The sequence below is a fragment of the Silene latifolia genome, chromosome 7 (genome assembly GCF_048544455.1).
Source record: "Silene latifolia isolate original U9 population chromosome 7, ASM4854445v1, whole genome shotgun sequence".
In the NCBI taxonomy this organism is placed as follows: domain Eukaryota; kingdom Viridiplantae; phylum Streptophyta; class Magnoliopsida; order Caryophyllales; family Caryophyllaceae; genus Silene; species Silene latifolia.
This window is the reverse complement of record NC_133532.1, coordinates 69,000,425-69,014,760: the sequence shown is the minus strand read 5'-3', so window position 1 is coordinate 69,014,760 and position 14,336 is coordinate 69,000,425. Positions and strand designations below refer to the sequence as shown.

Sequence of the window (14,336 nt, the reverse complement as noted above, 5' to 3'; positions counted from 1 at the left end):
ATGGTATCCAGGCTGCTGGCCATTTCTACCTGGTTCCTCTCTTCGGTGGCATTGGCATATCGATGCGTCGGTACTTGCACCTCGGAGGGAATAACTGCCTCGGCCCCATATACCAGACTGAATGGTGTTTGACTTGTTGCCACTTGGGGGTAGTTCTATTAGACCACATCACGAGGGGGAGCTCATCTGCCCAGTTGCCCCTATCTCCTCCAGCCTTGTTTTCAGGTTCTTCATGAATATCTTGTTGCTGGATTCTGCCTGACCATTGGACTGCGGATTCCTAGGAGTGGACTTAAGCAGCTTGATGTTCCACCTGACGCAGTAGTCTTCCGATCTATTGGATATGAATTGTGACCCATTGTCACATATGATTTCTGAAGGGATGCCATATCTGCTGACTATGTTCCTCTTGATGAAAGATATCACATGCTTCTCCTGGATCTGAGGGAAAGCTTATGCCTCTATCTATTTAGAGAAGTAATCCGTCATTGCCAGCATGTACGCCCTGTTTTCAGAAGCACGGGTTAATGGTCCCACAATGTCCATTCCCCATTTCATAAAAGGCCAAGGAGAGATGATTGGATGCATATGTTCTGCTGGCTGGTGGCTGATAGGAGTGTGCCTTTGGCATTCTTCGCATTCCTTGACGTAATCTATGGCGTCCTTCCTTATGGTAGGCCAGAAGTAACACTGCATTAGTGTCTTGTTAGACAGGCTCCTACCTCCTGTGTGATTTCCACAATCACCACTGTGGATATAACACATTACTGCATGTTCCTCCTGTATGCTTAAGCACCTCAGATAGGGTCCTGCCAAGGACTTCCTAAATAGGATACCATCAATGAGTACGAATCTGGAGGATTTCATTTTGAAGCTCCCGGTGTCTTTCTGGTCAGGTGGTAATACCTCATCACGTAGCCAACTAATGTAAGGCTTGCGCCAATCGTCAATCTCTTCTTGGGGTGTGGCAGTACACAGTATCCCTGCTTCGTATGTCCACTGGGTGGTTGTAGCCTTACTGGCGTTCTGCTGTTCATTCTGACATATGGCAGGTTTCATGACATGTATGAATGGTATAGTGCCCACAGCCCCTAGAGTGAAGGCTGCTCCCAGGGTGGAAAGAGCATCCGCTTCAACATTCCGATCCCTTGGTATCTGCCGGATGTGGAAGGAGGCAAAGCGGAGTTTGAGCTCCTTCGCCATTTCCAGGTAGGCTATCATTTTAGGATCCCTGGCCGTGTATATGTTATTCACATGGTTTACGATCAGTTTGGAGTCACTATACACCTTGATGCGGCTGATTTGCAATTCTAAGGCTAATTGGAGTCCTAAGATTAGGGCCTTGTATTCAGCCTCGTTATTCATTGCTTTGAACTCACACCGTACTGCCTGTATTATCTGTTCCCCCTAAGGTGATTTCAGGACCAGCCCTACCCCCGTTCCCTTTGTATTGAATGAACCATCAACATGTAACTCCCATACATGCTCCCCTTTAGCTCACTTAGGGTTATGATTTCACTGTCGGCTTGTTCTTGAAGGGTGGGACTAAAGTCTGACACAAAGTCAGCTAGGGCTTGGGACTTTATAGCTGTTTGGGGTTCAAATTTCAGGTCGTACCCACTCAGGTAGGCAGACCACTTAACCAATCTCTGTGATAGTTCGGGTTTACTCATTATGGTTTTCAGGGGGTAGTTGGTCACGATTGAAATTGTATGTGACTCAAAATAGGGACGCAATTTGTACGAAGCAGTAAGAAGTGCTAAAACGAGTTTTTCTAGAGATGTGTACCTGGTCTCTACAGGTAACAGAGACTTGCTTATATATTATACTGGTTTCTGCATTCCTTCGTGCTCTCGTACCAGTACAGCGCTTACAGCCGCCTCTATCACGGATAGATACAAGTACAATGTTTCTCCCTGTTCTAGCTTGGAGAGAAGAGGAGGGGTGCTTAGGTACTGCTTGAGCTCCCCAAACGCCTTTTCATGCTCATGCATCCACTGAAACATCTGGCTCTTCCTCAGGATGTCATAGAACAATCGACACCTGTCTAAGGACCTTGATATGAACCGGTTTAGGGCTGCTATCCGACCTGTGAGCTCTGTACGTCCTTTGGCTTCTAAGGAGATTCTAACTGAAGTACTGCTTTGATTTGCTTTGTGTTGGCCTCTATCCCTCTTTGCGTCACCAAGTACCCCAGGAATTTTCCAGAGGAGACTCAAAAAGTGCAATTCAGGGGGTTCAGCTTCATATGGTATTTTCTGAGGATCGAGAAGGTATTCTCCAGGTGGGATATATGTTGTTCTGCCTTCTCGGATTTGACTACCATATCGTCAATGTAGACTTCCATTGTTCTCTCTATCTCCTCCTTAAACATTTTGTTCACCAGCCGCATATAGGTGGAACCAGCATTCTTGAGGCCAAAGGGCATCACATTATAGCAGTATAAGCCTCTATAAGATCTGAAGGCTGTTTTCTCCTGATCCTTAGGGTCCATTTTTATCTGGTTGTACCCACTCCAGGCGTCAAGGAAGGTAAGCAGCTCATGCCCTAATGTAGCGTCTACCATGGAATCAATGTGCGGTAGGGGGAACGGGTCTTTTGGGCAAGATTTGTTAAGATCTGTGAAATCGACACATACTCTCTGCTTAATGTTCTTCTTGGGTACAACCACAACATTCGAGAGCCATTCTCGGTAGTTAACTTCCCTGATCTTGCCTGCTGCCAGGAGGTTGTCTACCTCCTGGTTTATCACCTCATTCCTTTCAGGAGCAAATTTTCGCCTTTTCTGCTGGATTGGAGGAAAGCTGTGGTCTACATTTAACCGGTGTGTAATTACACCTGTATCTATGCTAATCATGTCGCTATGGGACCATGCGAAGCAATCCATGTTAGTACGTAGAAATTCAATTATCTGCTCACGAATTTTACCTGCACAATCAGCTCCCACCAGCACCGTTCTTGCTGGAAACTGTGGGTCCAGGTTTACTTCAGTGAGTTCCTCCTGGGGAAGTGCGATATACTCCTTATGGACGCATAGTTTCTGTAATTGCTATGCTGGACCAGCTGCGGTGGGTTTCAGAGCGTTCTTGTAGCAATCCCGAGCTTCATTTTAATCTCCCCGTATCTCCTGTACCCCCAGGGTGTAGGGAACTTCAGGCTCTGATGGTACGTTGATGGTACCGCTTTCATTTCATGGATCCAAGGTCTGCCAAGTATCACGTTATAAGTTGACGGACCATCAATGACCAAGTACCGTACCTGTTTGTTCATACAACCTGCAAAGGTAGGTACCACTATTTCTCCAAGGGACTGTTTGGTTTCTCCGCTGAAACCTACCAAGGGTATTGTCTTCTTCACCAGGTCTTTCTCGCTGAACCCCATGTTCTTCAAGGTTTCCAGCATTATTAGATTCACAGAGCTTCTTATATCTACCAATATCTTTTTAACAAGACAATTCCCTATAGAAAGGGTAATGATCAAGGCATCATGATGGTGTTCTGCCTCATCAGGTATGTCTGCCTCGTCGAATGAGATTGCTGGCAGATCCTGTCTGCTGACCCTGAGGGAGAACTCTGGTTTATCTCCTTTAGTCTCGGTTGCATGGCGCTTTGCTGCTAAATAAGTGAGACCACATATCTCCGACCCCCATGTGATGACGTTCACTACCTTTGAGTAAGGTGGAGGTGGGGATGGTTGGGCCTGGTTAGCAGTATTGACCTTTCCAGATTTCGCCCCCTTGGGGAGCAGGTGATCCAAGCATCCAGTACAGTAGAGGTGCTTCACTTCCTTTCGTAGTATTACACAATCTTCTGTATTGTGGCCAATATCGTTGTGGTATTCACACCTTTTGCTGGCATCTCTTCTGTTGTTCTCCATGGGAATAGGCTTCTTGGGCCACTTGGCCCTCTGCCCTAGCTCCTTGATTGCCTTCATTACCCCAGCAAGTCCAGTGGTGAACCCATACTCGCTGAGCTTAGGTGGAGCCTTGGTGCTCTCTGTTTCTCCTGAGACTTTGTTCACTCTGTTCCTGCTGTAGGGTTTGGCTCTTTCATTCTTTCTCTCTGTTGTGATTTTTCTGTTGGACGACTCTGTTTCATACATGTCCCTTCTATCCTCATCCTCCTCTAGGCGATAAGTAGCCTCTGCCATTTGCTTGACTTCCTCAAAGGTGGCACATGGATGCTTGGTAAGATCCTTGTACAAATCAGAGTCGCGACGCAGTACCCTTCTGAAGGCGTTGACTGCCGGTTTTTATTGGTAAAAGGTTAGCTTATCATTAAAACCAATGAACAAACTATTAGAAACTACCCACTCATGGTACATTTTGAAGATAAGCCAAGCACAATTAGGAGCTAATTGAGCTAATCCATATCTTATCTCTACTCGCTTTCACAGAATTAAACAAAGCAAAGTACGAGTTTTCATTACACTTCTAATATCATAAAGTACTCTGTCAGGGAGACTAAGGAAGCCATCTACCCTAACTTGATTCCACTGCAGCCAAATATGATAATGTAACGTTTGTATCCATGCAATTGTAACCTTCTTTTTGACTTTGGCCCAAGGTTTTGTTTGGACCCAACTCAGCAACTGGACCTCTGGCAGATAAATATGCAGTAAAGTACTGAGTTTCTGCAGTAGTAATTTGGTGTACTGGCACTGCTTAAACAGGTGTACATGAGTTTCAGGTGCAGTACCACATAACAGGCACAAATCATCAGGGCTTATGCCTAATTGAAAAAGTCTGGACTTTAATTGCACGGCCTCTCTAGCTATAAACCAGCTAACAATTATGTGCTTTGGCACACTCCACCCATTCCAAACAACCTTGTACCAGGGAACCTGTGGCTGCTTCTGTCTGATCCATTGATACCCACCAGCAACAGTATAACCAGTAGGATATGATAACCAATGGCCAGTATTAAAGCTCACAGAGAAAGCTTCTTTAATTCTGCAAATAGTCTTCCAACTCCAAGATACATCAAGTTTTGGGGAGTAAGAAGACCAGGATTGTCCTTTCAGGTAGATGTGTCTCACCCATCTAACCCATAGGCTATCAGGTTTTGTGTACACCCACCAGGCCAGCTTACCAATGGCAGCTGCATTCCAATACAAGCTATTCCTAATTCCAAGCCCTCCCTCACATTTGGGAGTGCAAACGTTTTCCCAACTAACCTTAGCTGCTCTGATATACACAATAGATCCATCCCATAGGTAATTTCTGCATATTGCATCAATTCTTCTCAGGACACCTTTGGGTAAAACAAATATAGTGGCCCAGTAGCTATACAGAGAGGTAAGTACAAAATTCACAAGAGTAAGCCTTCCACTATAAGAAAATTTCCTTGACCCAAAGCTCCTGATTCTGTCAGTAATTCTGTCTATGAGAACAACATAATGCTGACTAGAGAGCCTGCTAGCAACAATAGGAACACCCAAATATTTAAATGGGGTTGTCCCTTCCATAAAACCAGAAACTTGTAAGATATCATGCTTAACTGAACTCTGTACTCCATTGAAATAAATGTTAAGACTTCAGAGAATTCATTTAAAGTCCAGTAGCAGCAGAAAAGGTAGCAAAAGCTCTCAGCAAAACCATGATTGATTGTGTATCACCTTTTGAGAACAGTAATAGATCATCAGCAAAAAGGAGATGTGATAATCTAATAGGGCCACACAGGGGGTGAAACTTGAAATTCATAGTGACAGTGACATGATCAAGTATCCTGGTAAGGTATTCCACTGTAATGGTGAACAACAGAGGAGAAATGGGATCTCCATGCCTTAGGCCTTTGGCACCATGGAAATACCCAAAATTAACACCATTAAGCACTAAAGAATATGAAGCAGTTCTTACACATGTCATTACCAGGTTAGTAAAATGCTCAGGAAACTTCAAAGCATGCATCATATGTTCAAGCAAATCCCAGCTTACAGAATCATAAGTCTTCTTCATATCCACCTTCATAAGGCATCTTGGTGATACAGATTTCCTATTATAAAGTCTAATGATGTCTTGACAAATCAGAATGTTCTCAACAATTGTTCTCCCCTTCACAAACCCCCCTTGATTAGGACTAACAATGGCAGGGAGTACATCAGCTAATCTAGAACACAAAATCTGTGAAATGGCCTTATAAATAACATTACAACATGCAATGGGCCTATATTGAGTGACATTCTGAGGGATATCACATTTTGGGAGAAGAGTAATGAATGTATGATTCACTTGCTGTAAAAGTTTCCTAGTAGCAAAAAAATCAAGTACAGCTGAACATACATCATCACCAACAATGGACCAACTATCTTTAAAAAATGCACTATAAAAACCATCTGGGCCAGGGGCTTTGTGGTTAGGAATGGAAAAAATGGCATTTTTTATCTCAGATTTTGTAAAAGGTCTCAGTAAAATATTCTAATGTTCCTGAGTGCAAATATTACCCAACTGGACAATTGGAGCACACACACAGGAGTAGTAGCAATAGAAGTTCCAAGAAGATGTTCATAGTACCTCAGGAAAACATCTTGGATTTGATCACTATCAGTAAAGGTATTGCCATTAACATCAATGATTTTAAAAACTTTAGACTTTGTACTTCTACTCTTCAAAATACTGTGGAAGTATATCGTGTTTTGATCACCTTGATTAACCCAAGTTGCCTTAGACTTTTGAAGCAGGAAACTGTCACAAGCTAACTGAAGATCCCTATAAATCTTTGCTGCATCTTTTTCCTGGCAAATAAGGTGAGGATCAGTAGAACTCAGCTTCAATTGACTTTGAATAGTATCCAAAGCTTTCCAGGCATGAGCAGAGCTGTTCTCCACATCAGCAAAAAGATTTTTGTTCAACTCTTTGAGAGTTTTTTTAAGACTCTTTAATTTCATGACCACCTTAAACATCTTGGTACCTTGCCATCTGATATCCCAGTAATGTTGAATGCAAGGTAAAAACTCATCAACTTGGCTCCACATGTTAAAATACTTAAAACTCATCCTTCCTACAATATTACCCATAGAGTCTTGAATAATGCAGGGGGAATGATCAAATAATCCTTCATTATGGAAATTAGCATAAGCAGAATTCCTACACTGAAGCCAATCATGATTAACTAAAACTCTATCAAGACTGGAATATACTCTAGTGGAAGGGTCTTGCTTGTTGTTCCAGGTGTAGAAAGAACCAACTGCAGGACAATCCATTAGAGCACAATAATCAACACAAGCTTGGAAATCTGCCATTTCTTCAATGGTTGTGTTGCCCCCCAGTCTCTCAGTAGGACTGAGCACACAGTTAAAATCCCCACATAACATCCATGGACCATTAATACTATCAGCAAAAAACATAAGATCTTTCCAAAGAACTTTCCTATCAGTGATGTCATTAAAGGCATATATCATTGTGCAAAAGAAATGGGAACCAGTACTAATTTCAGTGACTTCCATATGTATAGCATGAGCACTATAGTGGAGAAAATTGATAGAAAACACATTTGGTTTCCATAAAACCCAAACTCGTCCACCAGGATCGCAAAAAGTGTTTGTAGAGACAGACCATCCATCACACATGTTGTTTTTCACAGCATTTAGAGACAAAGGTTTGACCTTTGTCTCAAGGAGACCAAAGAAGCTTACCTGATGAGTATGCATAAACCATTTGACTTGTTTTTGTTTATATAAGCTGTTTAATCCCCTAATGTTTCAAAAACCAATGCTATTCATTACTCCCAGAAGGGAGTAACACACTACCTTTAGTACCAATTCCAACTTTAGGTGTAGCATTATTAAGAGCATCTTGAAAGGTATACTTCCTAAAATTGGAGGAATGTTGTTTACCAGCATTAATGATTTCTTTTATACTCAATGAGATCCCAGGCCTGGCAGGTGTATTAACTTGCTGATATTTACCATCAGAGTTCCATGTAACCTGCAATTTATATTGAACCTCCTCAAGAGTTTTTGAAGCAGGAGGAGAGTCAGAAACTACAGGGGACACTGGTTGAGGATGGACAGCAGTCTGAGTGACAACAGATACAAGCTTAGGTCCAGGTTTCTTGGGTACCCACTATTTTGTGGATGGAACTGGTTGAGTGGGTTTAGGTTTGGCCTTAGGTTTCCTGCAGTTTTCACTCTCATGCCCAGTACCACCACAAACTTGACAAACAATTGGCTTCCATTCACTTTCAACAGACAGTTTGATAATTTGCCCCTCCTCATCCAAAAACTTGACAAATTCACGTAATTTCTTACCAAAAGACACTTCAAGCAGGACTCTGGCAAACCCCAATCTGTTGTTTTCCTCAGTAGAAGCATCACAACGAATATATTTACGAATAAGCCCAACAATTTTGGGTAAGCATTTACCCCAATATTTCAATGGCAGATTCAAAATTTTAACCCATACAGAGACAGTCATAACATCATCTTTTGTGAGCTTAACATTTTCATGCCAACTACGAACAATAAGTGGTTTGTTATCAAAAAGATAATGACCCTGCTTAAGAACAGCCTGTTTACTAGCTTTATTTTGAAAACGAACCAGAAAAATTCCATCAGTAAGAAAGGATACCTTGTCTATGGGAAAATTTGCCCAAATACGCCGTATAAAACCCTCCACAATGTCCCAAGGAGGATTAGCTCCAAGGATAAAGCAATAAAGAGAATATTTCCAATAAGCTAGCTCCTCCTGAACATCCTCTGTTGTAAATTACAACAAACCTTCTGGTTCTTCATCAATTTTCTCCAAAGTAGCTTTCTTTTTTCCTTGTATAAGCCATTCTTCCCCTGTTTCATCAACCTCAAGGTTTTCCAGGTCAAAAGGAGCAACTCCCGTGATTTCATTAACACTCTTTGTCTTACCAGTATCATTTTCAGAAGGACCTTTATTCGTATTTTTTGGATTTTTGATATTAGCTGACGAACAAAGGTATGACTGCCGTTGTAGGGTCGCACCTAGGAATAGATATTTTTTCCACATTGAATATGGCAAGATAATCCCTGCTGGACTCCTCGAACCTCTGGACGATCCGGTATAGATCACTAGATAATTTTTTTGGCTTGCGACTGCTTGCGAACTGCTGATTGAAAACATTCACTAACCCTGCGAAGATGGAAATAGACTTGTTGGGAAGGTTAAAGAACCACTGGAGTGCGGCTCCTGACAAGATGGAACCGAATCCTTTGCACATACATGCCTCCTTTTCAGGCCCTATTGCTACAACCACCATCATTTTCTCTTTGTACTGGTTGATGTGCTCCAGCGGATCCTCTATTCCATCATACAACGTTATTGTTGGTGTGGTGAACCCCTTTGGCATGCTGACAAGTGCAATGCTGTCCACGAAGGGGGAATCCGCATAGCACTTCGGGGTTGCTACCTCCATGGGACGTGGTAACCCTGGAACCTTGTTGAGTAAGGACCTAATATCCTGCAACTGTTGTTCTACATGGCTTCCTACCCCCATACCCTGGTTGTGGGGTATTGAGTAGATCCCCATATGGATTTGGTGTTCCTCCGGGCATGTAAGGAGGTACCATGTAGCTTCTAGGTAATGGTGTTAAGTTCACAATAGACCTGAACTGACTGTCTGCAGTATATGGCATATATGAGCACATCTCGGGACATGCATTTCTTGCTCACTGTTCCCCTGGATTGCTCCCTGGTACCAATGGCGTACTGCTGGTTGTTGATATAAGATCTGGTGCCAGTGCTCCTAATCCCACAGGATTGAGTACCATGGGGTACGTTTGCGGCATCCTTGGTGGTGGTGGGACCCCTGGTGGTTGGATCGTACCTTGGGTGGCCACCGTTCCTACTGGATACACTTGCTCGGGTGGTGCGGTTACCCCTAGTGGCAGCATATCCATATCAAGCCTGGTTACTAGATTTTGCGCTATTAGCCTCTCTGAGTACTCCCTAGCATTCCCCCGGTCGAGTGTTCACCTTGCCATTTGATGGGGCATTCCCAGGGGTGACACTGCATCTATCTTCTCCTGCAAGCACTTGTTGTCCCTTTGTAAACATATCACCGCCTGATGCAAGGATGTCATCCCTTGGAGCAACTGCTGTACCGGATCCGGTTGTGATGCTCCTGGGAGACGGGCTCCTATCAGGTGTCCTGATGATCCTGGGCGCTGCGGAGTCCCATCCTTATTAGGCTTTGGCACAGGATTAATAATTGGTGATTTGCCAGCCTTCCGTACTCCCAGATCTGTCATTTTGGGGGAGTAAGGAGGCTTTGCTGATACTTGGGGCTGAGCCTGGCCTGCAGTCACTCTGGAGGTAGGGACCGCCTTTGTTGGAACACCGGAGGTTGCTGGCGTCGCCCCTACTACTGGAGTTTGCGCTGATATACTCATCGGATCTGATACGTTCTGATTGGATCCTAACATTACCAACTATAGAGATGTTAGGATATTTCGAAAAAAGGTATTTTAACCAAGATTTAACCACAATGCCCCACGGTGAGCGCCAAATTATTTTGGTAAAATTTTACCTACTAAAGATTTGTGAGTCAATGCGGCTATTCCAATTAAAATACGATATTAAAGACTTAAGTAGATGGGTAGTAAGAACATAGCGAGAACGAAAATAAACAACTAGTACGAAAGAGAAACAAACGAAAAGAAAGATAAACAAACGACACAAGGGAAATGGTGACGCGGGAAACCCAAAATGTGGGAAAAACCGCGGGGGGAATGGTATCCCACCAATGATCCACTAGTAGTAATAGTATTCGAGGGTGAACCTAGGTGGAACGACCAGGAGGTACAACAGTGATCTCCAAATGACTAAGTACAAATGATACGGACGATGTATAAATTTCTAAGTGTGTAAATGATATTAATTGTTGCAGGTGGTGAATGATATTTCTTCGAGTGGAGTCAATGATGAATGCCCTTGAATCTGATGTTTGATGCTCTTTTATAGCGCTCCTTTGAATTGTCGCACATGCCCCCGACCTATGCTCAACCATACGCTCCACTTCCTATGAAATTGGAAGTGGTTGCTGACTTTGTCAAAGCTTTTGCTGATCACTTCAACGTTTCTGCTGGGCGCTTGTTACTTAATTCAAACGTGGCCTTTGTATCAGTTGAATGTCTAGGCCCTCCCTTGTTCTTCCTTGCGTCTAGCTGGCTACTGCCTTGTTATTGATCCGTGTGCCTTTATTTTATCCAATTGCGAGTTGTCACGTCATGATGAGAATGAGAGGGTATTTTTACCCATATAAAAGATATGAACAAAAGAAAATGTACATAGAGAAGTGTGAAAAAGGTAAACGTAAAAAAATGGGTGAGACGGAGGGAGTATAAAGTTCTATTCTAAGCCTTTACATCATAAACATTCTATAATATAATACCTTATTTTTACAATATAAGTGTTTTATAAAAAGAAAAGCAAAAAAAAAAAAACAAAATAACCCATTTTTGATTCGGTAATTATTGTGTGAGACATTTTGTTTGTATGAAACTACTCAACAAAAAGGATAGTCTCATTTTATGAGAAAATAAGAAGTTAAGTGAGTTATTGATACATTAGTATAAATAATACAAAAACTAATTGTAATAATACATACATCATAGATAGATAAAACCTTAAATGTTGGTTACTAATAACATTTTCATCACAGAATAAATAACATCTCATATACAAATATTGGGAACATTTAATTATATGTATATAAATAAATATTAGAACTTTCAAAGCAGTCCTGTGAATTTTCACGGGTTTTAAACTAGTTTAATCCAATCGAATGTCAACGTTTAATTTAAAGTTATTTGAGGGGTTTTTTTACATATAAATTCTCATTGAAGACGAACAGTATCCTTCACAAGCTGAAGACGGATAGTGTCTTTCTCACAAAATATAAATGAATAGTGAAAGTGAAGAAATGGATACCCTTATTTGCCCTCTCACTTGCATTTTTTGAGAGGGTCACTATCCGTCTTCAGCTTATGACGTATAGTGGTCGTTTTCAACGAGACAGACTGTTTTTCGAGATACTCCGGGTTGATTTAATTTTAGGATAAATCAAACTATTAACTTTTCTTCTTATAATAGACTTGGGTGAGCTACTACGTGTTTATCAGGTCATCCCTTACAAAACCACTCACTATCTAGGTAGCACCAAAACGGACACGTGACACGACATCTCATAAAATTTAGGACACGGGACATGTTGTTTAAATTTAATAAAATATATATTTTATAGTTATTGACGTTCGATTTTATTTTTATAAAAGTATTTGATATTAAATTTAAATAAGTGAAGGTAAAATTTGCCCTTGATTATAACTCATTTTCATTTACCATTCAAATGCATCGTCTAATCAATCTCTTTCGACAACTCATTTCTCATTTAAAGAACATCATTCACCCTAAATCATGTCCAAATGTCATGGACACGCGTCGGCCATGACCCAAATACCATGGACATGCGTAGGACACTTGCCCGAATAAATATAGAAAGTTAGACACAGCCTTATAGGTGTCCGTCACGTTTTGACGTGTGTCTGAGGAGTGTCGGCGTCGGACACGGGGCGACTGATTAGGAGATCAAGTGTCTGTGCTACCTAGTTCACTTTCACCTTCTTTATCATTAACAACCACACATCATTAACAGTGGTGAAACTAAAGAGGCTGGCATAGACGATCGCCCATGCTGGTGGATGGTAATCGTAAATGTTTTACTTAAAATTTTCTAAATTTTTCCAAGTTCCCTTATACCATTATCCGTTCGCCCCCGCTGAAATTTTTGTCCTCGCTGAGTTCAATTCTTGGAACCGCCACTGAATGATTAACAAGCAAACCATTCCATAAAACTTAATTAATCTCAACAACATTCATCATCTTCTTTTTACTTTCATCTTCTTATTAAACATTCCATTGCTTCCAACCCTCTACAACAATTAACTTCCTATCTGTATTCTTTATCCACCACCAGCTTCACTATTCGAAACGGCACATCAACTTTCACTTACACAAATGAGACTTTATAATAACAGTTAACAGTTATAAATATCGAAATCTTAATCTCGACATCCCCTACTCCCTGCCAACCCACCATCTTCACCTCGAACTACTTGTTTCGGTGGTAAAGTGATCAGATCAGGAATTTCCGCCGACCAACCCACCACATGCACGGGTTTAACTGAGGTGTTGTTGAAGGGTCGTTGGGTAGTTATCGTTGAATTGGTGGGATTGGTTCTAATTGTTGAATTTGGAGGTAGATCGGTCAAGGAGGGGGAGTAGAGACTAGAGTTGATGTATATTCGTCTGGTCATGCAAGGCGGCAGGGTGGTTGGTCTGAGGTTTTGATGAGGGTTACTGGGTATGGGGTTTGTGAGATTTGAAACCTTTATTTCATTATTGATTTAAGTGGTACCTTATTTGAGATTATTAGTAGTTTCTTATTGATTTAGGTGATTCCGTATTTGAGATAATTGATTAATATGGTCATTAAAGTTGTGTAGTTAATTAATGAAGATGAAAATGGAGGAATTTTAAGAAGAGAGGAGAGAAAGGGAAAGTTTTAAGTATGTAGGAAGAAGATGAATAAAAATTAGAAAGAGGCAAAAGTAGGACCTTGGATGGACTTAACCTGCTACTTGAGGTTAAAAAAATGTAATAGTTGAGTATGATGCTAGCGAAATCGAAGTTTGGAGTATTTTGAGACGACCACTCAAAGTGACGCCCCGAATTTCCATATATTATTTATTTAATTCATTTTTCTATCTTTTCTATTTTATTTTTCGGAAAAAATATTTTTTCTCTTGTTTAATGGGCAAATTTAGATGAAATGGGTGAAAACCCACTTTTCCTTGTGTTTCACGTGGGATTTAAGCAAAGGGGTAGATTTTGGGCCTAAGCTTGCATTAACCCATAAGCTTTTCTTATAAATACAAGATTAGGTTTAACCCTTACTTCTTTTCCACAATTCTCTAAAACTCTAAACCTAATTCTCGCATCTCTATATTTCCTCTCCTTCTCGTATGTCTCTCCCTTCCCTAGGAATTTGTGCCGCCACTTTCTCCTCCTCTCTTCATCTTATTTTGTTTCGATTCAAGCCTAGATCGATCCTACTTCCTTGATTCATCGTTCTTCGTCATAAGTATATTTATTCTATTATAGTTTTATTTCGTTGGATTATTAACTAGGATCATTTTTCCTCTTTGGCACGTGGATGCGGATGATGAAGGCTTTGTTGCTGAACTCAATGAGGATTCATATTTGATAGAAGAGGATCTTCCGTGATTTATTTGCTAAAAAGGTAACTAGGCGCTTTCTTTTAATTGTGTTTATAGAAAGTCAATTAATTAGCATGATGTAATGATTGATT

General features: G+C 41.3%; 1 protein-coding gene across 1 annotated transcript; it reads right to left on the bottom strand.

Annotated features, from left to right (window-relative positions):
• Positions 1-465: 465 nt before the first annotated feature.
• On the bottom strand, positions 466-1,365 carry LOC141590206 (uncharacterized). The gene has a single exon (XM_074410813.1). It carries the CDS (start codon positions 1,363-1,365, stop codon positions 466-468), a length of 900 nt encoding a protein of 299 aa, XP_074266914.1.
• Positions 1,366-14,336: the final 12,971 nt, after the last annotated feature.